This window comes from Euprymna scolopes, chromosome 12, assembly GCF_053919585.1.
Source record: "Euprymna scolopes isolate OS-2025 chromosome 12, ASM5391958v1, whole genome shotgun sequence".
Taxonomy (NCBI): Eukaryota; Metazoa; Mollusca; class Cephalopoda; order Sepiida; family Sepiolidae; genus Euprymna; species Euprymna scolopes.
The window spans coordinates 113004404-113030125 of NC_136493.1; the positions used below are offsets into that span (position 1 = coordinate 113004404).

The window sequence follows — 25722 nt, forward strand, 5'->3', positions numbered from 1 at the left end:
GCGAATGGGATTTACCCCCTCATAGTTCTTCCCCATAAGGGGCTCCGAGGAGGGTGGGGAGCATGGCTGATGAATTTTTCAAAAATTATTATGAATGCCAAAAAATCCAAGAGACCACACACAGAAATAGACTCTGACAGCGACAATGAAGATACAAACTTTCCAAGATTCATCGTGCTAGAAGCAACGTCTAATATACCGTTAACTAAAATGTCACCCTTCATTATCCAAAAGGTAATATCAAGCAAAATAACACCTAAAAATGTCAAAAAATTAAGGAATGGTACCATATTGGTAGAAGTACAAAATAAAAAACAGGCCAAAACTCTACTTCAACTACAAAAATTGCATGAAACAAACATCAAAGCTTATCCACACCAAACACTAAACTACTCCAAAGGAGTCATAAAAAAACAGGAAATCTCCGTCTGCACAACAGAAGAAATCAAAACAGAACTAAAAAACCAAGGGGTCACAGATGTAAAAAGAATCACATTTAAAAAAAAAGGAGAGGTAATATATACAAACACTTATATATTAACATTCAATTATCCTCAAATACCAGAGACCATCAATATAGGTTATGAAAGAACGAAAATAGAACAATACATTCCAAAACCTTTACAATGCTACAACTGCCAAAAGTTTGGACATAATAAAGACCAATGTCTAAGATTCTTCACATGTGGAAACTGCAGTGAAAAAAACCCAGACCACGATGAAGAAGACTGTCCAAATAAAACCAAATGCACAAACTGTCAAGAAGAGCACCACTCTCACTCAAAACAGTGCAAAATATATAAGCAAGAGAAGGAAATAATAACAATCAAATATCAAAAAAATATAACCTTCCAAGAAGCCCGCAAAGAAGTCACAAATCGCACCAAAAACTCATATGCCACAATAACCCAACAAGCAAACAAAATGTACAACTACAATGAACTAAACCTTGCTTCAGAAATTGCAAACCTAGCAAAAGAACTAAAGAACATACTTGAAGAATTAAAATCTTTTTTATCAGAACTGAAAATAAATTCTAACAGCCAAATAAAAGTCAGAAACGAACAACCCAGTATAAAAGAAAACGAAACAAAGGAAATCAGAAAAACTTCCATCAATATTGAGGAATCAATCTCTAAAGAAATGAAACCTCCTCAATTATCAAAACGTGAAAGATCCAAGTCACTAACAAGGACAAAAACAGATGTTAAAAATAAACACACAACAACAGAAAAAATGGAAATAGAACAGAACAAAAAAAAAACTACCCCCCAAAAACAAAATGACAAACAAAAAACAGAATTAGTATTAATTGAAAATGAAAATAAATTTGAACTAGTTGAAACTGGTAGCCAAAAAAGACAGTCAAGACAAAGTAAATCTAAAAGTCCCAGACCAAAACCCAAAAAAAGCCTCTCACCAGAAACAAGAAACAGACCATCCACTTCCAAAAGAAACACCCAAACTAACATCGAAACTATGGACGTAGACATAAACACCAACAGTCCAAAACCAAAAGAAAATATAAACCATGACTAACAAAATCCTACAGTGGAACATAAGAGGATTAAAAATTAATATCGAAGAAATGCAAATACTTATCAAATCCTTATGTCCTGCAATAATTTGCCTACAGGAAACACACTTAAAAGAAAATGACAAAATTAACATAAAACACTACTCAATATACAACCACATAAACAAATTATCATGCAAAGCCACCGGTGGATCATCAATACTGATAAACGAAAACATTCCACACAGCAAAGTGAACTTAAAAACAAATATGCAAGCTGTTGCAATAACTGCAACACTACACAAAACAGTAACCCTATGCTCACTCTATATACCACCAAATGAAACAATAAACGAAACAGAATTAAACAATATAATCAAACAACTACCTAAACCTTTTCTACTGTTGGGAGACTTCAATAGTCACAATATATGGTGGGGCAGTAAAAAAAACAACAAAAGAGGCCAAACCATAGAAAAAATAATTAACCAAAATGATCTATGCCTACTCAACAACAAAGAGAATACATATATGCACCCACCAACGGGAACCCTATCAGCAATCGATATAACACTATGTGACCCAACTATATACATGGATTATAGCTGGAGAACACATAAGGATACATGCGGAAGTGACCACTTCCCAATCATAATAGAAAACGAGAATCCCAAGCCAGAAGACAAAACACCCCGCTGGAATTTACAAAAGGCAAATTGGGAAAATTTCCAAAATACATGTCAATACAGATTAATACCTGAAGCGAATCCTGACTTAGAACACATCACATATTTCAGCAACACCCTACTCACAATAGCCGAGGAGAACATACCAAAAAGTTCCACTACTACAAAATATAACAAACCCTGGTACAATAAAGAATGCAAAGAAGCTATAAGAGCCAGACGTGCAAACCTAAGGAAATTCAAAAACAGTCCAACGAAAGAAAATTTGGACACCTATAAAAACAGCAAAGCCAAAGCACGGAAAACTATCAAAGAATCAAAACGGAACTCGTGGAAAGACTATGTAACAAAAATTAATCAAAACACAAAACCCAAAAAAGTATGGGAGATGGTCAGAAAAATAGCAGGAAAAAATACAAAGAACCCTATTAAACACCTTATATGCGACAACACAAAGATTACCGACAAACAAAATATCGCAAATAAATTAGCAGAACAATTCTCAATGAACTCATCATCAAAAAACCAAAATAAAAAATTCCAAGCTATAAAGAAAAATGAAGAAAAAATAAAAATAAACTTCAAATCAAAAAATGAAGAAAACTACAATCAATTATTCAACAGTGCAGAACTAGAGGAGGCAATAAACAAATCTCCCGATACAGCAGTCGGCCCCGACGAGATCCATTATCAATTCCTCAAAAAACTACCAAAACCATCACTGGACTACTTATTACAAATTTACAATGAGATATGGATAACTAACAACATTCCAAAAAACTGGAAGCAGGCAACAGTAATCCCAATACCCAAACCAAAAAAAGACCATACAAACCCAACAAACTACCGACCCATTGCACTAACTAGTTGTTTGTGCAAAACTTTTGAGAGAATGATTAACGAAAGGTTAAATTGGTACTTGGAAAGCAAAAATCTAATTACAGAAAGCCAGTCGGGTTTCAGGAAAAATAGAAGCCCCACCGATCACTTAATAAAACTGGAAACACGCATAAGAGAAGCATTTGCAAAAAAAGAACATCTAATAGCAATTTTTTTTGACATGCAAAAGGCGTATGACACCGCTTGGAAATACGGAATCCAAAAAGACCTGTATGAACTAGGACTTAGGGGTAGAATGCCAGAAATTATCAGAAATTTCTTAACAAATAGAAACTTCCAAGTACGGATGGACAACACTTATTCAGTCCAAAAAGATCAAGAAATGGGGGTCCCCCAAGGCAGTATCCTGTCTGTCACCCTCTTCAACATTAAAATAAACAATATCATAAAAAACATAGACCCAGGAATTGAAAACGCCCTATACGTGGACGACCTACTTATATACTACCAATCTAAATATATACAAACAGCCGAACGCAAACTACAACTCTGTCTGAATAAAATAAACAAATGGGCCATAGAAAATGGATTTACATTCTCAGAGGAAAAAACTAAATGCATCCACTTTTGCAAATTACGAAAATTCCACCACGACCCCAACCTGAAACTGGATAACAAGAACATCCCACTCACCGACCAACATAAATATTTAGGTATTATATTCGATAAAAAATTGAACTTTATACCGCATATAAAATATTTAAAAGCAAAATGCCAAAAGACAATGCAATTGATCAAAGTCCTAGCACACACCGATTGGGGTGCAGACAAAGTCACATTATTGAAATTATACCAAACTCTAATCAGATCTAAAATGGACTATGGATGCTTCATCTATGGAGCAGCAAGGAAGTCCTACATAAAAGAACTAAATACAATCCATCATCAAGGATTAAGATTAGCCTTGGGAGCATTTAGAACCTCTCCAGTAGAAAGCCTCTATATAGAGGCCCATGAGCCTCCACTGATTCTAAGACGACAGAAGTTAGCGCTACAATATTACCTAAAGCTGGTATCGTGTCCAACAAATCCTGCATACCAATGTACCCTCCACCCACAATACACACATCTCTTCAACAAGAAAGAAAATATCATCAAGCCCTACAGCCTCCGGATAAAAAACCTTCTCACAGAAGCCCAAATGGACATTACAAAAATACATAAATATAACAAATCAAAAACTCCACCCTGGATGATCAAACAACCACACATAATATTAAAATTAAATAAATATCCCAAAACGAAAACCCACCCATCAACCTTCCATGAAGAACTACTTATCATCCAGAATACATACAAAGAATATACACAAATTTACACTGACGGATCAAAAGATGGAGATAAAGTAGGATGCGCAGCCATCCACAAAAAAAATAAAACTAAAGAAAAGGCTTCCAAACGAATCTTCTATTTTCAGCGCAGAAGCAACAGCCATAGATTCGGCACTGAATATAATAACCAATGATGACCATCAAAAATATATCATATTTACTGACTCACTTTCAATACTCATATCTCTAAAAGAAAAAAAAATGACAAACCCACTTATTACAAAATTGCTAAACAAAATAGATGCCATAACCATGAAAAAAAACATTATCTTTTGCTGGATACCAAGCCATATCGGCATATACATGAATGAACAAGCAGATAAGGCAGCAAAGGAAACTCTGCAACAAAACCACATAAGTGGAAAAATCCCCTATACAGACCTAAAGACTAAAATAAACACATTTTTGAAGAGAAAATGGCAAGAAAACTGGAGCTCATGCACCAAAAACAAACTATTCCAAATAACACCAAATATTGGAACGAGAAACACCAAAAAGTTAACAAGAAAGGAAGAGGTAGTAATGACCAGACTGCGAATAGGTCACACTCACATCACCCACTCACATCTACTAAAAGGGGAGGAGACACCAAACTGTATAACGTGTCAAGAACCCTACACAATACACCATATACTGACAAACTGCATTGACCTTGAACAAATCCGAACAAAGTATTACCAAGAAAAAAATCTGAAAACAATATTAAACAAGATTGATCCCCAAAAAATTATCAATTTTCTGAAAGAAACTAAAATATACTCAAAAATATAAGGAAAGACCCCCCCCCCCAAAAAAAAGAAAAACCTTAAGAAGAACAAACCAATATTTAACACAACATAACGAACCTTTCGGCATTAAATGACCCCAAAGTGGTTGATATGCCGTAAAACAGAACAAACAAACAAACAAACTTCTCATCCTGAGTGTTATTTGCACATTTCAACTGATGTAACCTTCAGCCTTCTTCAGATGTATTTTCTCGGACTCTGAAATTTGCATTGAATTTTACACGGAACCATTTATTTAATCCACAAGTAGTCCTAAGTAATTTGTAATTGTATTCTTCGTATCACCCGCACTGAGGATTGAACCTTCAGCCTCCAGAAGAATCTTAGAACTGAATTTTTACCTAGTACTTTATCTGTTATGCTACAGACCTATGCTGTTAGAAATTCTGTTGTGTAAATTTCCGAGTTTGACGAGTACACCTGAAGAAGGTTGGAGGTTACATCAGGCAAAACGTGCGAATAACATTGAAGATGAGAACTGTAGTTCGAATAATGCAAATTATTAATCCTCATCTCAAAATGTCAAAAACAATATAATCTGTTAAGTAAAATTATACAACATGACTTATTAATGTCTAACTTTTATGTTCTCCCTCCCCTTCAGTCAGGGGCGGGGTGCTATTGCTTGTATTTCTTTCTTGTGGGTCGGGATTTAAATTGTTGGTTAGATGTTTTTCTCTTGAATGGACTACTATATTCATGAATGAAACAACTATTTTCATTTTAAAAAAAAATATCTTATTTAACTTCTATAGATCTGTCTATTACCCTCAGTTACTTCTGGCCGGATCATCTCTGGCAGCAGTTTAAAACTCCCATCTCTCTGAACAGCCAATGTGTTTCTTTACTTAACTTTAATCAGAAACTGAAATCTCACTGCAAATCCCTTCCATGTCAAATGTTTACTCTAAACAATTGGATTTAGTGTTTCATAATCTTATATGTATGTACAGTCTGTCAGTGCAATTAAAAACAGTCCTGTATCAGCATTAAACACAGGTTGAGTGTCTCCTCCTCCTCCCCTCCCCCCATTATCTTAAAAAAAAAAAAATCCACCCATGGAATCTCTAATATAAATTTCACCTGTCTGTTTAAATGTATGTATGTTTGTATGTCTGCCTAAAACTTTCGATAGAGGCAACAGATTTTCACGAGATTGATATCGTTTTGAAGCTCAACCCTTCGGATGACAAAGAGCAAAAAATTGGCTAAAAGCATTAATTCCTTCACCCTCAACTAGGCACTTTTCTACAAGGAGGGGCCATTTTTTTTATGCCGATATTTTCGAAAGTCATCCCTTCTTTTTGATTGATTAGCCTTAATTTAAACCTTTGCCACTTCCGGTTTGGCGATGGGTGCAACAGCAAAGACGTCACTTTTTTTTTCTTTTTCATGTTCTTTTTCTCCTTCGTGGTACAGGTGCAAGCCTGCCTACGACCACTTTTTTTCCCCGTTTCCAGATAACTCTTCATAATTGCTTAATATGATAAATTTGAAATTTACAATAAAATTCATTTTTACTTTTAATTAAACTACTTGATAATTTTAACTTTTTAGTGAAGATATTTATATTTTCCTGATATGTAAGTATATAAGTTTTTATTTGAAATGTGATTTTAATCTGTATCTGTATAAGCACCAATAATTATTTAAAAACAGTAATTTGTAAACACTGAAGTTTTTTTATTCACAAGGATAAAAGAAAACTTATATTTGATTTGCATATACATAACAAGCTCAAGTATAGAAAGTAGAGTAGGTGATTATGTTGTAATGAGCAAGCAAGAACCTTTTCCATCTAATACGCGGGAACCTTTTCCATCTAATACGCGGGAACCTTTTCCATCTAATACGCGGGAACCTTTTCCATCTAATACGCGGGAACCTTTTCCATCTAATACGCGGGAACCTTTTCCATCTAATACGCGGGAACCTTTTCCATCTAATACGCGGGAACCTTTTCCATCTAATACGCGGGAACCTTTTCCATGTAATACGCGGGAACCTTTTCCAGGAAATATTTGATGCCTTTGTTAGTATTTTAAACTTCTGTGAAAAGATTGATTTACATGCCTCTTAAATGGTTTTTATTTTTTTCTACCTAGGGACCTTGCCAGACAGAAGGTGAAACCTGTAACCAACCCTGCAACAAAGTAAGACCTGCCTGTGGTCATCCCTGTAATGTGCCCTGCCACCCAGGCTCAGAATGTCCAAGAGTGGCATGCAAATCACAGGTTAAAAAAAAGTTCCACATTTTTTTTTTTTTTTTTTTTTGCTTAGTTTGACTACCTATGATCATCAGCCTGATCTATGCTCAACTGAATTATCTTTCCCTGTTCTGCAAATGCTTCAAAAGTGCTATAATCCTTCTCTTATCACCATCTAAAGTAAACCTTAAACTATGATCTTATTCCTTTTTCCTCGCTTATTATTTACATCAAAACTGGTTATGATTATTTAATTCTGTGATGAAATGTCCTAATACCATATATATATAACACAAATTTAAGATTAAATTTTATTTTACATGAATTTATTGTTCAACAGGATACTCAAATAAGATATATTGAAATTTCCTTAATTCGCAGTTATATATATATATATATATATAATATATATAGTAATTGATTCTTATGCAGAATTCCCACACATTAAAATATGAATAAAAATGTGTATGACTAGCAGTTAAGCCCAGTTTTGCTACGCCCCTATGTACTGTTCATAACTTTATGTGCATATGTACCGTAATGCCTTGCTATATAATAGGCTTCCTTAACTACCATAGAGAAATGTTAGTAGAGGCACCAGAGGTCAATTTTTAACTTTGACCCCTTAACATTGATTGTTTTGGGCTCAAATGAAATTAAAATGTTTGACCCATGTCCAAGTAACCTACATTAAAATTTCAAGTGTTTAGACCCAAAATTGGTGGAAGAATCTGGTAGAGCCTACAAAGATCAACTCTTTCAACTCTGACCTCTTTGCAGCCAAATTTTTGCCCAAAAACTTATTAAAAAGCTCCTGCATTTCTGAATACCCTTTATGTAAAATTTCAAATGTTTAAACCCAAAATTGGCTGAATAGTTTGCTAGAGATTGCAAAGGTCAAATCTTTTGAACTTTGACCCCCTTAACAGCCAAATCTTCGGCCAAAAACAGATTAAAAAGCTTGCCCTATTTTTGAATACACTTTATGTTAAATTTAAAATGTTTAGACCCAAAATTGACTGAGTAATTTTGTAGAGATCACAGAGGTCAATTTTTTAAAAAAACTTTGACTCCAATTATGACCCCTTAGCATTTATTGTTTTGGGCTCAAATCAAATCATAAAGTTAAATCCATGTCCAAGTAACCTATATCCAAAATTTCAAGTGTTTAGACCTAAAATTGGCAGAGGAGTTTGGTAGAGTTCTCAAAGGTCAAATCGTTGAACTTTGACCCCTTAACAGCTAAATTTCTGGCTGAAATCCCATTCATAAGATTTTTCCAAATCTCAATACTCCTTATGTCAAATCTCGAGTCTGTAGACCGAAAATTATTTGGTAGGGAAATGTACACACAGACACTTTCACTTTTATAGATATATAAAAAATGTTGTTTTTATAAACATAGTTGAACGTCAAAAAACGTTATTTTTTCACCAACCTAATACATGCTCATGACAAAACAAAAATATATTCTAAAATCGCATTAATTGATTAAGTAGTTTTATTTAAAAAAAAAAAAAAAAAAAAAAAAAAAATTTTTTTTAGTAATTAACAGGAATTTGTAAGCATTACAACCAAAAATCTGAGTATGAATTATTGAGTTATCTCCCTTTGTTTTTGAGATTTTTTTTTTTTCAGAATGGAAGGCAAGATGGTCACTCTTCAGAAAGTCATAAAATCTGATTTTCTTATTTAAAAATAAAATTACTTGATCAATTTACATGATCTTTGGAATATTATATTTTCATTTTGTCATGGGTACATACATCATACAGGTATTTTTTTTTGGTTTTTAATATAGGGTGAATTCTGGCAAGAACATAGTAATATGTAAACACCCACAAACAGTTTTAGGTATTCGTAATTTGTATATATATATTTTTTAAATAGTATCTAATAAAGTAATATTCTGTAATATATAATTGTAATTTGCATTAAGGTTTGTCAAGAGAATCTGGCATAAGGATACGTCACAGTAAAAGTAAATGCTGACTAAATATTCAAAATAATATCGCAACCCAAATAAGATTCTTTGATATAGCTGCTTCATGCTGGCTTATATGAGGAATGGTGCACCTTCTCCAGTGATGTTGCCTAGAGTAACAGTACTAAGCTAGGCACTCTACCAGACTAGATGAATTCTTTCACTGGAATCTGTTAAGATCAACTGATGATGAGAAGTATCTACAACTTAGTTAACATGTGAAATAGGGAGATAAAAATTTATTTTCCTTACTTCTGTATCTCTTACTTCTCGACCGATGTCCAGCAGCTGGCATCACCAATTCGACCACTCTGAGTCCCAGTTGGTCACTTGATACTTGGCGGTTACTCTAATGAAACCTCTGGATGCTGAAAGTTTCTGGTCCAATGATTTACCACTCTTCCCACATTGTAAAAGATGAAGAGAGTAGTTCATCTGGCACTGGTCACCAAAGTTTGTATCACTGGGGAGCAAAGGTCATTTCAAGCTTAAAAAAAAAAAAAAAAAAATTACAAGCCGATGACAGATCCCTTTGTATAAAGCAAATTGATTATTCGTTGAAAGACTACACAACTCTGATCGTTCACAAGTCTTTGACTTAAGTTCCCATTCTTAATGGCTGGTAATATTGGTAAAGTCTGTGCGATTTTCGGGTTTAACTATCTAAACCCTAAGTCAAGGGTTAATCTCTCAAAGGTGTAAATTAGGTGGGTGAGCAGAACGGAATCTCTAAAGTTCATTATTCTTCACCTATATTGCGAATTCGATGGGCATGACTCCGCCCTTTTTCCAATAGAATTTAATTCATAATTTTCAATAATACATTATCGTTTAAAGTTTTCAATAATATTTACAATTCCACATTTTTGTGGGAATTGACTTGATAGCCTATAAGTAGTCAACAGACTTTTAAGCCCGTTCTTGTTCTTCATTGGACCCAATCTCTCCCTCTCCTAACCCTAACCCTTCCTCCCTTTGGTACTGATCTTCATAATCCTAAGTACATTTTTTAAATTTGTGTTAACCACAATTCCTCTTTGTATAATCCTCATCAAAATTTTAACCACATGGAAGTGTTTTTCGGCAGTAAATTAATCATTAATCCCCATCTTCGCACCTACAATGTGTGGTCCTTCTGTTTATTTGGCTCTGATTTTGTTATTTTTGATAAGCAATATTATAAGTTTGGCACATTTCAAAGATTGATTTATTCTTTGTATAAATAAGTGATTAATCTCGATGACCAGTGTTGAATTCAGTCTGCCATATTTCCTTTTTATAACGTCGTTTTAATATCAGCTCTTTATTCTCTATTCATTTCATTTATCATAAAAGTTTGTTTTTTGACTCAAGGGAGATGGCCTATGACCATCCACCAAGGAGACTCTGTTGGCAAAACAACGCTTGCTGATAAATGTTATTGCTTATCATAACATTAGCCTTTCCCAACATCTTGAGAAATGTGATATTAACAAGACTCTCTCTCTCTCTCTCTCTCTCTCTCTCTCTTCACTATCAGGTTTTCGTGATTAATTAGGAAGTAAGTTTTCATTTACGAAAATTTTGCACATATTGGTATTATCTCCACATTGATATTTCCTCATCCTTTTTAAGGTTATGAGGCTAATCCCCTCAGCTATTACATTCTCCTTTAGGTGAGGGGGGGGTCATGTAGTATTTTTTCTGTTCTCATGAGACTTTTTTTCTTTTTTTTTTTTTTTAAATTTTAGGAGAGGCTTTAGTATATTTTTTTGTTGCCATCATACTCACAGGCATTATCTTCTCCTTTTATGGGAGGATCTTCCTAGATATTACCTCCACCATTTTAGAGAAGTAATTTAGTACCTGTTATCATGATACTTCCTACCACATATTACCTCTTTGGAGGGAACTTATATACCACATATTACCTCTTTGGAGGGAACTTATATTTGCTAGTGTATGTGTGTGTGTGTATATATATATATATTTTGGATGGAGGAAGTGAGGAAGCATGGCTGTGGAAATCTTTTTACCCGAATACCATGTCCAACATGTTAAAAATATACCATTTGTTGTAAAAAATCTAATGGATGAACATCTGAAGAAGTTGGTGGGGACAGGATATTTTTACGGAAACATAAATCGTAAAATTGCCAACTCATTAATGAAACAGCTGTAATGGAAAAATCCAGGAAATAAACGAAGGTTATAAAAAAGAAAACGTGAATCTTTGAATTTTCAACAAAACTTTGCACTATATATATATATATATATATATATATATATATATATATATATATATAAAATAAAATAAAAATTACAATTAAATTTACCAAAATGATCCAAGATGGTAAAATTAAAGTATATTGTAAATATTAAAAAATTAATATTTATAAAGTTATCTCAGCCAGATGTAAAAGCTCGATAAAACCAAATAGGAGATAGAGCTTATAATACGAGCAAACAGTTAATAAAACATGTTAAAAAAACACTTTGAAATAAGTTAAAAACATATTTAATTTGAAAAGGAAACACTAGATAAGTGGATAGTCCTTAATCCACAGAGTTTCGAAGAAATACTTTCCTTCTCATCAGAGGGTAGGAATTAGCAAAATGCGGGATCGGATTTTGCATGCAAAAGTATTTGATGAAACAACAAGTAAGTCAAAGATCTTACTTGATAACAAAAAAGTGAAGCAGAGGGAATATGGTGAAGAAAAATGTGATTTCACGTGAATGGATAGTCTGGTGGAAGATAAATAATCCAGTGACAGTAAAATCCAAACTATATATATATATATATATATATATATATATATATATATATATATATATATATATATGCTAGTCATTCACAGGAATGTTTTTCATCTTTTCAGAACTCATCAGTGCAACTAAATACAGCTTGTACACCTCTGAGATCATGTACTCCTTCTCAACAATTGGCAATCCCAATATGTGCTGTTGATTTCTTCTCTTTCATCTTCCATTCTCATTCTAACCGTGTTGTCATCGTCTTTCTCACATTGGCTACTACAGAGGACAAGCACTGGTTCACTAGTATTTAAAAAAAAAAATAAATAAACACAAGAAAAACACAACTCTAACACATTCTGGAGATATCCATTGTACTCTGGGTATGTGTGATACCATTAACCCTTGTAAATGCTAACGTCGAGAGACAACTAACATAGTTGTCTCTCAACACTATGTTCATCAGTCAGTTAATGAATTCATCTCTTCATCTTCGGGCCACAATCTGCCATCAACTGTTGGCAACTGAAGACTATTGTCAATTGGCATCAGTTGTCAAAAAACTCACTCCCACTCTTAAACTGCCCGTAAATTAACTCTAAATATAGTAACCTCTATGTCTAGTTTTATGTCCCGCTCACTGCTACACTTTAATTAACCATCCTATTTCAGATGGTTTTTGTGTGCCTTGCTGAACCACTTCCTCGTCATCAACCCTTTAAATTCTAATCTCCACATCTTAATTCTCTGTTTAGGCTTCTTTGTTAATGTTAGCTCATCTCCATCTCACCTGAGCTACAACCTGTCATTAACTGTTCCCAACTGTAAACCGTCTATAAACTAACCCTAATATATTTACGTCTATGTCCAGTCACTGCCACACTTTGATTAACAATCCTATTTCAAATGGCCGTTGTGTGTCTTGATAAACCCCTTCCCTTTACATTGTCTTTCTGCTAACCTTACTTTCCATACTTTTGTCTTTCTACTAACTTCACTTTCTATATTTTTGTCTTTCTACTAACCTCACTTTCCATACTCTTTCTAACTTTTGTTCTGCTGAGCAACTATTTTCTTTTTCGTATAGTTTTTCCTCTTTTCTTTTTTCCATTATTTTGGAGGGGGTGAGTCCATAGTATCACATATTAACCCCGAGATTCGTTTCCTGGACATTGACAGACTGACAATCTACTCTCGGAGCTGACTTGCTTGCCGTTAAATAGAAGATATATGCATTGTTTGTAAATAACTTTTTATGATGTTTGGTGCCAGATAGGATTTAATTTTTGTTTATAGAAGAAGCAAGCCTTTTACTCAAGTTGAAACCATCATACAATCACTTATGTATCTCATTTTATTATTCACTTATAGGTATCCGTGAAATGCCGTTGTGGGTATCGGTCTGCCAGCATCCAGTGCCTTTTAGGAGATGACAATATCACTACAGAATTTTCCAAGTAAGTATAAAAAAAATAAAATTAATAAAAATCAGGAAAACGTTTTTAATCTTTCCTTCTCCCTCTGCTTTATTCCATTGCAGAGTTATTTTATGTTAGAAAACCAAAACAATTCCGATGTATGGAGGGGGAGGGGCTTACAAAAATTATTAAACACAAGAAAGAAACGTTGCGAGCCGTCTCTGCTCTATTGTTATTTTCGTGGCAAGTGCTTAACTGAACTACAATCTATGTGTTCCTCCTTGCTAAACTTTCACAAAAAGTATTTGACTAGCTACAACCACTGTATATGCTTTCTCCCACTCTCTATCTGTGCCTAAATCTACACACAGTTTTCATGCACAAAGTTTCTTTCTTAGAACTGTCCGCCTGTGGAACACTGTTCCATTAGCCTGCTTCCCGGTTGACTACAATATGGTAGCCTTCAAATCCAGTGTAAACAAGTACTTCTTGAGCCGTCCCCATAATCAAATTCTACCCAATTTACACCAATAACCCTTTAGGTCCTGGATATGACCTAAAACTATATCCAGTGGTGAGGCCCCAGCTTGCGGGCTTTGGGGAGTGTGGAGCCACCCTTTAATTGCCATTGCTCCCAGGTCCACTCTGACCCAGAGTGGTAGTACCTGTTAGGGTCCGAACTATGGGTTAAATAGAAACTGATTTGAAAACAACAAATATATTCTATTAAAAAAAATTTTTCTTCAAAATCTTTGGATTCGGCATTAAATAACCCGAAAAGGGTTGATATGCCGTAAAACAACCAACCAATCAACCAATAACCCTTTATCGTCAAATTGTACTTTCAAGTCGCCTTTCAGAAACAACATTTCTTAGTTTTATGGCTTGTCAGGCCAACTGGTCTTCAAAGTACAGGTCTATGCATGTTTTAACAAGTGAATGAGAAGTTTATGTTCATGCATTAGTTGCATGCTAACTTCCGTCACGTGTTGGTTTTATGATTAAAAAAAATTATTTATTAAAAGAAAATTTTGGCGGTAAAGGGTTAATGATTACTATGCTACCACCTTACATTTATTAACTCTTACCATTGAGTGACCTTTGGGCCTTGATAAGTGGTAACTCCCAAATAAAATTAAAAAAAAAAAATCTAGTTAATTTTAGAAATGCTTTTTGTTAGAGGTGGACAGTTGACTGGAAAAAAGTAGACTCTTGGGGTCAATGAGGTTTCAAGGACTCCATAAAATAAGCAAAACAAAAGGAGCAGTTTCAAGTCAACATCGGTTGATTTTCAATCAAATTAAATAAAATAAAAAATTGTGTACCAAAAGATAATATAAAAATGTAAAATAATTCTTCTTTAAAGGAATTATTAGAATTACAAAAATTTAAATATAAATCGAGTAATTGTAGTGAATGAACTCTGTTTAAAACAACAGTTTATAACCATAGGGACACAAACTGTTTTTTTTATTAAAGTTTTTTAAATAAAAAAAAAATTTAAAAAACGTTCAATACAAAAAATAAATCTGGTTAACATATCTATCATCATATTTCTACTGTAGTCGAGATGCAGTTCACGTGCTTTATTTATTTTTGGTTCCCCGACAAAAGGAGGTTGGACCTGTAAATTCAGCCTTGTCCGTTCATTTGTCCGCACTTTTCTCAATAACTACGTCTTGGAATTTTTTAAAGTTTTGCTCAAACATTAAACATGATATAAGTAAAAAGGTAACAGAACTGATTTTCCAGGAAAACTCCGGTTGCCTTCTAGGATTGCCTTTCAGGTTAAAATGGCTAAAATTGACACTTTTGTGCTTATTAAAAAAAAAAAATGATGCCTTGGATTTTTATAAAACTTTCTGAAAAGTTGTAACCAACTGATTTCTAATATAATTTTGTTTGTATATACGTAACGATAATTCTTGGGTGTGCCCCAGGGGCTCTTTTAGGGCTAATAAAAACATTCCATTTTTGGGACTATTTTACTATATTTGTCCAAAATTTTCTGTGTATGTCTATTTAACAGTTTTGCATGATGCTGAATTCAAATCTAAATATGTTAAGGCCTTGGGGACTTTTAGAGTGAAATGGTGGAGGGAATGATGGACTTAGTCATTTCTTTTTTTGCATGGTGCAAAACTCAAATTTACATATGTTAAGGCCTAAAACTACATCGTTTGTTTATCTTCACCCGGATTTGACATCTCCTGGAGACTTTTGGGGGTTAAATGGGGGGGGGGGGGTGCTGAACTTAGTCATTTTTTTTATGCTTCGTTCACTGTGCACTCACGGGGGACCATGCGTGTTTCACTTCTTTTACTGTAGTTGAAGTTTGCATTACATCGAAAGGATGTCAAAGATTGGACATTCGGGTAAAACCAGATATTCTAAGAATTCGATATGCAAATTATTTAATCAGATGCTTTGAATAATAATCTGGTTTCTCTATTAGCGAGCATCATCTAAATAAACGTTCTTTTGTCTCTAAGTTCAGTGTTAACGTATTCTCACTTATGAATTAGTCATATGATCAACATCATCTTTCAACCATAGTCGAGATGATGGAGTTCACATGCTTATGCCAGATAACTTGTTTCCGCATGACAGCTTCCAGGTTCCATCTTTCAATACTGGTGTTACATGGAAAGGGCTGTCCCCTTTCCATGTAAATAAGAATATTAGATAAGTGAAAATGAGATTAGGATAAGCCTAGAATTGAACCCTGTACGCAAAGTTAAAAAATAGAATGTTAGAAATTAAGTCGATTGTTAATTCTTTTAGAAATATGAATATTAAATATGTCAGTAAAAGAATGAATAATGCAAATTATATTGTTTAAAAATAGGTTAGTTTATAATTGAGGATTCTTTTGTTGTCAAAAGTGTGTTGGACAAACATGTAAAGCCACGTGAAATTGGTCACGTTTGAAAAACACACTTCTGACGTCATAGACAAAGGACATTTCTGCATATTATGGGTTCAGATTTTAGTCGGTAGACAGTGCATGAGGACACTTGTGGGAGCAACCACTTCCCAATAATATTAGAACACTTTGGTCCTGAAACAAACTCAAAAATTCCTCGTTGGAAGCTTAAAAAAGGTAACTGGAATAAATTCAAATCATTATGTGAACACAAACTCTTACCTGAAAAACATGTGAAAGACCCAATCACTCACTTTACAGATACCGTCATCTCAATAGCTGAGAAATGCATACCGAAAACAAAGGTATCAACCAAGTATAATTGGCCCTGGTTTAATGATGATTGCAAAAAGGTTATCAGGCTACGACGTGCTGCATTAAGAAAATTCAACAACTGACCAACTACTCAGAATTTAAACAACTTCAAAATATGCAGAGCTAAAGCACAGCGAACAATAAAAGAAACCAAATGTGAATCATGGAAAAACTTTGTGTCCAAAAGACAAAACCATATGAAAAATGATACGGAAAATATCAGGAAAAAACACCAGTTCCCCTCTCAACCACCTCTGTATAAACAATAAAAAAATAACCGAAAAAAAAAGGACATAGCCAACATGCATGCAGACACTATTGCAAATAATTCATCATCCAAAAATTACAATAAAAAATTCCAGACTATTAAACATGAATCAGAAAAAAACAACCTACACTTTAAAAGTAATAATGAAGAAGTTTATGATAATTTTTTACCATTCAAGAACTAAAGGATTCATTAAAAAAAAGCCAATAACACGGCTGAAGGACCAGATGAGATAACATATGAATCCCTGAACGAACTATCAGATCAACCATTAAAGTACTTACTTTCCATTCTTAATGACATCTGGATCAATGGCAACCTTCCAGCTATATGGAAACAAGCCACGGTCATTCCCGTACAAAAACCAGGGAAGGGCGCATCTGACCCCTCTAATTATCGCCCCATAGCTCTAACAAGCTGTGTGTGCAAGACGATGGAGAGAATGATAAACACCAGACTAATGTGGTTTCTCAAAACAAATAAAATATTAACCAACCTTCAATGCAGTTTCCGAAAACGACTGGAAACCTTTATCAGAAATGCATTTATACAAAAAAAGCATATGACTGCTATATTCTTTGATCTGGAAAAAGCTTGCGATACCACATGCCGGTATGGTATCATGAAAGATCTCAAAGAAGCCGGACTGAAAGGAAGACTACCCATCTTCATCAATAACTTTATCAACAATAGATTATTTAATGTCCGTGTAGTACCATGCCTCTCTGATATTAAGGAACAGGAAACTGGAGTACCACAGGGAAGTATTTTATCTGTAACATTGTTTAATCTAAAGATTAACAATATCGTTAAATAAATAAACCAAGGTGTAGATTGCTCACTATATGTAGATGATTTTTTAATTGCATATAACTCAAGGCATATCCATATAATTGAGCGTCAACTCCAACTATGCATCGACAAATTAAAAAAATGGACAACCGAAAACGGATTTAAGTTTTCAACTAATAAGACTAAATGCGTGCACTTTTGTCAGCTTAGAAAACTGCACCCAGATCCTCTCTTAAAACTAGATGATACCCAGATTCCTGTTGTCGACGAACATAAATTCTTAGGGTTAATATTAGACAAAGGACTCACATTCATCCCTCATATTAAACACTTAAAGAATAAATGCAACAAAACTCTCCAGCTAATGCGAGTCATACCCACACAGACTGGGGAGCGGATAGACAAACCCTACTGAAACTATATAGATCACTAGTACGCTCAAAACTAGATTATGGCAGCTTCATTCATGGCGCCACCAGAAAATCATATATAAAGATACTAGACACTGTTCAACATCAGGGCCTCAGGCTTGTACTGGGAGCTTTCCAAATTTCTCCCACCGATAATCTCTATACAGAAGCCAACGAACCACCATTATCAATTCGGCGCAACAAATTAGCTTTACAGCATTTAACCAAAATTCTCTCTTGCCCAGACAATCCTGCCTACGATTGTACTGCAAACGCACTAGATTACAATCTCTACGATAGGAAAAAATCACAACCATCAAATCCAGCCTTCAATCCCAACTACCAAAACCTATTTGACCAAAAGATAAAAGCTATAAGCCTTTTGGTCTTCATATGAAACCATTAGTGGAAGATGCAAGTATCACAATCAGGAACATCCATGAGGTCAACCAACTAAACCTCCCACCCTGGCTACGAAAACAACCTGAAATTATCTTTGAACTAAACAAGCTCCCAAAAAATCACTCATCCACTGAACTATCAAGAAAAAGTATTTAACATTCAGGAAAAATACCGAAATCATCAGCATATCTATACATATGGTTCTAAGGATGACAACAGAACTAGATGCAGAATAATATCCAATAGCACTACCTTGCAGAAGCAACTACCAGTCTATGCTTCAATTTTTAGTGCTGAAGCCACAGCTATAGACCTGGCACTAGACCTCATTACTGACCTCACCTACAACAAATTTATAATTTTTTCAGACTCCCTATCAGTACTTGAATCTCTAAAAAACCAAAATTTAAATAACCCGCTACTCATTCATCTATTACAAAAAGTACATACTCTTTCACAAAATAAAAATATCAAATTCTGCTGGGCCGACAGAGCTGCAAAAAATGCACTAAATCTTGATGTAAGCGATTTTAAAAATTCTACACTCGGACTACAAAAAACTAATATATAGATTCATTACAAAGAAATGGCAAGAAAAATGGAATAATTGTCAAAACAACAAACTTTTCAAAATCAAACCCACAATAGAGAAATGTTTACCAAATTTCAGAAAATCGCATAGAGAGGAAGTAGTTCTGTCCCGCATTCGCATAGGACATGTACACATAACCCACTCCTTTCTGCTAAAAAAAGAAGACTCTCCAGAATATGTGGCATGCCAAGAACCTTTTACTGTAAAACACTTTCTTTTGGATTGTGGCGACCTCAAGCATATCCAGCAAAACTATTACAACGTTAACAAATTTGAAAGAACTATTTAAAAAAGTCAATCCTAACAAAATACTAACATTCCTATAAAAAAAAAAAAAAAAGCCAATTTATACAAAAGAATATAATTTTACCCGATCCAACTTCACCCCCCCCCCACACACACACACACCCACCTAATGACCAAAAAAGGCTGACTGAATAGTTTAAAATATCTAACAAAAAAACAAAAAAAATATGACAGACCTCGGCATTAAATAACCAAAAAAAAAAGGTTGATATGCCGTAAAACCCAACCCAACCTAACCCCAACCCAACCCAACCCAACCTAACCTAACCCTTCCAAATTATGTTTACCATCTCCTCCATCACAAGTAATGTCTATAAATACCTCCTCTTCTAAAACATGTGTTAAGAACTTGTATACATCTCCATTCAGTATATATACATAATATATATATATATATATATATATGAAGTCCTAAGCATCCCAGAAGTGTAATATATATAAATGTCTTCTCTCCCTCATCATCACTATCGTTATGTCTGTATTACATGAATAGCGTTATATATGTGCCCCAATATGAACTCCACATCATCTTTTAATATGATCCCCTGCTACACAACACTGGCATCCCTTGCAATAACATCTGGATATGTGAGCATTCTACTTCTGGCGTAGTTAGTAGCGTGCCACATTAGTAGGGACGGAATAACTTCATTTACTGTTCTAGAACAATGGCCTGCAAACTAAATATGTATCAGCTAAACATTGAATTAATCACCAGTTGGGAATCCATAAAAATGACGCAAGCAAATCCACTCAGTCTATAAGTCCTTGGAAAGTTATAAACTGAGCATATTGCCATGAAATTGACCTTCCATTAGCAAAAAAAATAATTTTATGAATTGAAGTTTCTGAATTGAATGAATGAGGATTGATCATTCATATTATCGTTTTAGTTGTATCAAGGAATTAATTCCCTTATGCCAACTCCTTCCTCAAAATATCTATAAAGTAGTTGTCTATGTCCAGAGAAAAGAATGAGCTGAGAGGGTAGGGAGATGGAGTGGAAAAGCGAGTAAAATAGAGATAGTAGAAATATGTTACACTTTTAGCCTGGGCAACGTCGGGTAGCCCTACTAGTTTAAAATAAAAGAACTAAACTTTAAATCAACACAACCTCTATTCCAAAACTCAATTCAGTCACCAATATCAACTCCTCTTGTTTCGAATGGTTTAACATTGTAAACTAGAAAAATGTTAGAATAATATACATCAAGAGAAGGAATTCAACACGTCAGTCAGTATATTTAGTTTAATGTTTGTGTAGTATACATATACATATATTGGATGGCTTTTAGAAATTTACTTCTAAATGTTTTTGATTTTTTTTTTTTTTTTTTTTTTTGCTGAATCCATCGTTATCAGTTTTTCCAATGTTTTCCTCAACTTCCTGTGTGAACTGTACTTGCTACCTCAACTGTTCTACATCTACTAACCCAAGCACTCTCATGCATTCTTTCAATATGACTATACCAACAACGTCTCTTGTTCTACATACATCTACCTATTCTGTTTAGATTTAATCTTTCTTTGAAATCATCAGATCAAAGTTGCCTTTAAGACTCGCATTAAACATCTATTATGGAATTCTCAGATCATTTATCTCTATACAACGCATGTCCTTAACCCGCGCTGACCATGTTTCATTTTCGTACGTCATACTTTGTAGATATGCCTTCTCATTTGAGTTCTCTTCTGTCTCTCATTGTCTTATGCTTACACACAAACTGGTTAACATTATCTCTCAACCTACCCATAATTCCACTGCACTTCCTGTATATCTAATGATTACAAGTATCACAAAATAATTGAGCTGCTCCCAACTACGTTTCTAGAAACTGAGGAGGTAAACTTTTCACTTTTACAGTTTTTCAAACTCTTCAACCATTGGTCATCACTTTAGTGTTGATAATATTCACTTTCCGAAGCATTCTTCAACGTCTTCAACTTAACAAGTAGATCATCCATTGTTTCACAAGCCCTAAATCATCAGAATAAAACATCTCTTCTGAACAACTTGTATGGAACTCTCTAGATAATGCTTATGAAACACAAATGAAAAGCAACGGACTTGGTTCAGATCTTTTATGTACTCCTACTTTAAAATTAAAGCTGTCACTAAATGTGCTGTTAATTCTAACATTGTACATTTTTGAACTTTGCTTGAACAGTGTTCAACTACTCGTTTACTTCTAATTTAGTTAGATCACCAAAGTTAAGCAACATTAAGCCTGGCCAGTACCAGGTGGGTGACCATTTATGAATACCAGGCACTGTATGTAGGAAATCCTCAACACCTCCCTACAAGAACCTCTCCCTGTCGGGAGATGATGCTAGGTTCATGCTTTGACTTTTTTTTTTTTTTTTTTTTACTTTTTGACTTTCATTTTTTAATATTGCTTGAATAGTTTTCAACCATTTGTTTACTTTTAATTTAGTTTGATCACTGAAGTTAAGCAACGTTGAGCCTGGTCAGTATCAGACTGTGATGTTTGGTATAAGAATTAATTGATACTTGCTAAGTATCGATTACTACCACGGCGGGTTAGCAGGATGGATGTTGATTAAGGAAAGAGGGAGAGAGCAAAACAAACGCCTCTACCATGTTTTGTATATTTTCTAGAGAGCTAAAACCTGAATATTATTAGAGGCCACAACTCTAAACTTATGGCTCGGAATTTTTGTGAACTTGGTGAAATCCAGTTGTTAAAGTTACATTCCTGGAGTTTAGTCCTCAGTGCGGGCAACCCAAAAATACAATTGTGAATTACTTCTACCCAGTCATGGCTGACAGAAGAAGACCTGTGCTACACCTGTAAAGTAAAACGATTTCGTTCCAAATTCTGTGCAGATTCCAGAGCTCAACAAGATATAGCTGAAGAAAGTTGGGGTTACATCAACCAGAACATCGTGCAAATAACACTTAAGATGATAGCAGTAGTCTGAAGAATTCAAATAATACAGGCCTCTCAACCTACCTGTAATTCCACTACACATCTTGTGTATCTAGTGTTTACAAGAACTTCAAAAAATTGAGTTGCATGTGATTTCCGTAAACTGAGTAGTGAAAATTGGCGCTTAGTGGATATTTTAAAAAAATCCAAATAATACATTTTTAGTAAAAACAAAATGTACTTACATCTCATGTAAAAATTCCAAGAAATGATCGAGTAGAACTATTTTTTACAAAAAAAAAAAATTGATCCACCATTTTCTAATATGAAATAGCGAAAGTAAATAAAACAAGGGAGATAAGTCAGTTTGTCATACAGATTAAACTGAACTGCTAAAACTTATTTTATGAATCTTTTTTCTGTTTGTTTGTTTAATTATTTTTCTATTTAATCATTTTTCGTAATTTTTACTAATTTTGACATGACATATGTATAACTTGGTAATGTTTATTTTATACTTGATATCTACATAATGCACAAGATCCGGGAAATTTGTGTTCTGAGGCTTTTTAATACTACAAACAATCATTTTGGTTTTGGTAGCATTCACTTTCTATAGCATTCTTTCAAATCTTTAAGTTATCGACTTATTTTCTCAAGTTTTTCTTCATCCCCCACCTTTCTTTTTTCTTTGTAGAATTACTCTGGATGATCTGTCGAACATGTCGCTTGGAAATGATGTTGACATTACCAAATTTGCCCGAGGAGCAAAATCTGGACGGAGACAGTAAGTACTATTTTTTTTTTTTTTTTTTTTTTCCCCCCCCAATTTTTTTTTTTTTTGTTCTCCAACTGACTTTAACTCCAAGTCTTCAATGGAACACTTATATCCAATCTTGTTTTGTTTATTCTAGGAAGGTCACCACTTATCAAGGTACAGAGGCCATTCTAGGATAAGAGTTAAGTGTTGGGTAGATGGTGAGACAACAAGGTCATGGTGTAACTTTGATAGGGCTAAATTATCTAAGAGAACAGCTCAATAGGAACTTATCCACATTGGATTTGAAGTAACCATGTTATAGTCAGCCGAGAAGCAGACAAACAGTATTGCGTTCCATAGATGGACAGTTCAAGGAAATAAAGTCTGCTTATGGAATTCTTTAGTTTTAGACACAGAGAATGCCAGAAGTTGTTGGCAATAGTTGAAGTTAGGCATATATTTGTTGTAAACGTTTTATGGGGAGGGACCATAGATTCGAGCTTGGTCGAACACCTACCATAAAAGTATTGATAGAGCAGAGATAGACTAACAACATCTCTACTGTGAGAAAAGGAAAGAGGGAGGTGAAAAGGTCACAACCCACAAAATTTCAAAGACGGTTTCCCTGTCAAGGCAGGAAAGGATATTCTTAAGAGCTCCACTCCAGATGTGGCAACTGTATTCCGTGTTTGACTCTTGTACAAATAGAGGATTGCGTCTTGAGCAAGATTCTTTATAGAGTGATAGAATGATCCAACCATTTTCCCAGTGATTTTTGGCAATGCATCGGATGTAGGTCTTCTATTTCAGGTTAGTCCTAGGAGTTTCTTACCATTGCTGCAGGACATACCTGCCTCTTGACGCAACTCTCTACCTCATATAAGAGTGCGATATGTCCTAAGATGAAATACTGTTGCCACATCTGAGGAGGTTCCGCTTAAAACATTCTTTCTTGCATTGGTAAAATACAAAATTGACTTAGCAATTTAGTGTGGGGTGTTTGATTCTGGGTTCTTGTCGAGAATCTCCCCCCCCCCTTCCTCTCCACTATTAAAAAAAATAAAAATATGTATGATGTACATATGACAAAACAAAAATGTGATTTTTGACTTGGTATTGAAATACACTCCAACACCTTCATTAACAATCCTATTTCAAATGGTTTTTGTGTACCTTGATGAACAACTTCATTTCCATTATCTTTCTACTAACCTCATTTACTATGTTTTTGTTCTGCTAAAATCACTTCCTAACACTGGAGGGGGGGGGGCATCGATAGTAACACAGCTGTGTTCCTTTTAGATTTCTATGTTGAGCAATGCAGGACAAATGCATTGAAGCATTTATATATATATGCAATGTTTTCGATATATTTGTACCTTTTCTATGCTTTTTTTTTTTCCATGGTTTTATGTCTGTTTCTCTGTTTCTTTCTAAGGCTTGATTGCAATGAGGAATGTGGCATCCGAGAGAGGAACCGACGCATGGCGTCGGCATTGGATATCAAGAATCCAGATCTTTCTCCCAAATTGAGCACTCCTCTATACTCGCAGTTCTTAAAAGATTTTGTTAAGTAAGTCTTTTTTAATTATTTGTTTTGTTTTCGATTTTCTTTATTTAAAAAAAAAAAAATTACCTACCTTTCAACATATGACTCTTCATCTGCAATGACATCTTGGTGCTTATGAAGTAAACTGGGTTTTCAGACAAATGCATTTTGCATATAAACATTATCACGTACTTATCTGTGATGACGAAATTAGTTTAAATTCCAAAAATTATGAAACATGATCAAGTAGGAAAATAATTACAAGTAAAAAAGGAACTTATTGAATTATAGTCTTATTGTATGCTTTAATAGGGAAGAGTTGTGCAACCAATTCTGTATGATAAACTGATATCTCGATTGCTTTCCTTGAAAATATGAAAAATGTCCGACTGTTAGTCGCCACGATTTTTTTGGTTCCCCGACAAAATGAGGGTGGACCTGTAAATTCACCTTTGTCTGTTTGTCTGTCCGCACTTTTCTCAATAACTACGCCTTGGAATTTTTAAAAAGTTTTGCTAAAACATTAAACATGATATGAGTAAAAAAGTAACAGAAGGGAGTTTCTGGGGGAAAACTCCGGTTGCCCTTAAGGGTGTCTTAAGATTTTTTTTTTTTTTTTTTTTTCCGTAAAATTTTGCATTTTCTCTGTATTACTTATACATCAGTAGAATCTAAGTAATGATGGAAATCGGCATATTCAGGTAATGTACCTTTACTGCTTAAAGGAGCAGGTATAAACAAGTTTGTTGAAAAAAAAAAATGTATTCCTTTATTGGAAAAAAAATCTTAATATTGACTAATGAGTTTTATATAAAAAAAAATGTTCAAGAACTTATAGCATTGATAAGAATATCTGATCAAAGGTGTTGATTCCAAATCTGGTGTTAGTTTTATTCTTAGATCAACTGTTTAATTGTGATAATCCTGCACGCATACAGACAACTT

The 25722-nt window shown here is 34.2% G+C and overlaps 1 protein-coding gene across 1 annotated transcript in view; it reads left to right on the forward strand.

Moving 5' to 3' along the window:
- Nucleotides 1-25722, forward strand: part of LOC145291457 (protein shuttle craft-like) — a 111009-nt gene that overhangs the window by 77084 nt on the left and 8203 nt on the right. Inside the window, exons 16-19 of the mRNA XM_080137315.1 lie at nucleotides 7327-7455; nucleotides 13520-13605; nucleotides 23166-23255; nucleotides 24667-24801. Coding sequence (XP_079993441.1) covers nucleotides 7327-7455; nucleotides 13520-13605; nucleotides 23166-23255; nucleotides 24667-24801 — 440 coding nt within the window. The remainder of the gene's footprint in view (nucleotides 1-7326; nucleotides 7456-13519; nucleotides 13606-23165; nucleotides 23256-24666; nucleotides 24802-25722) is intronic.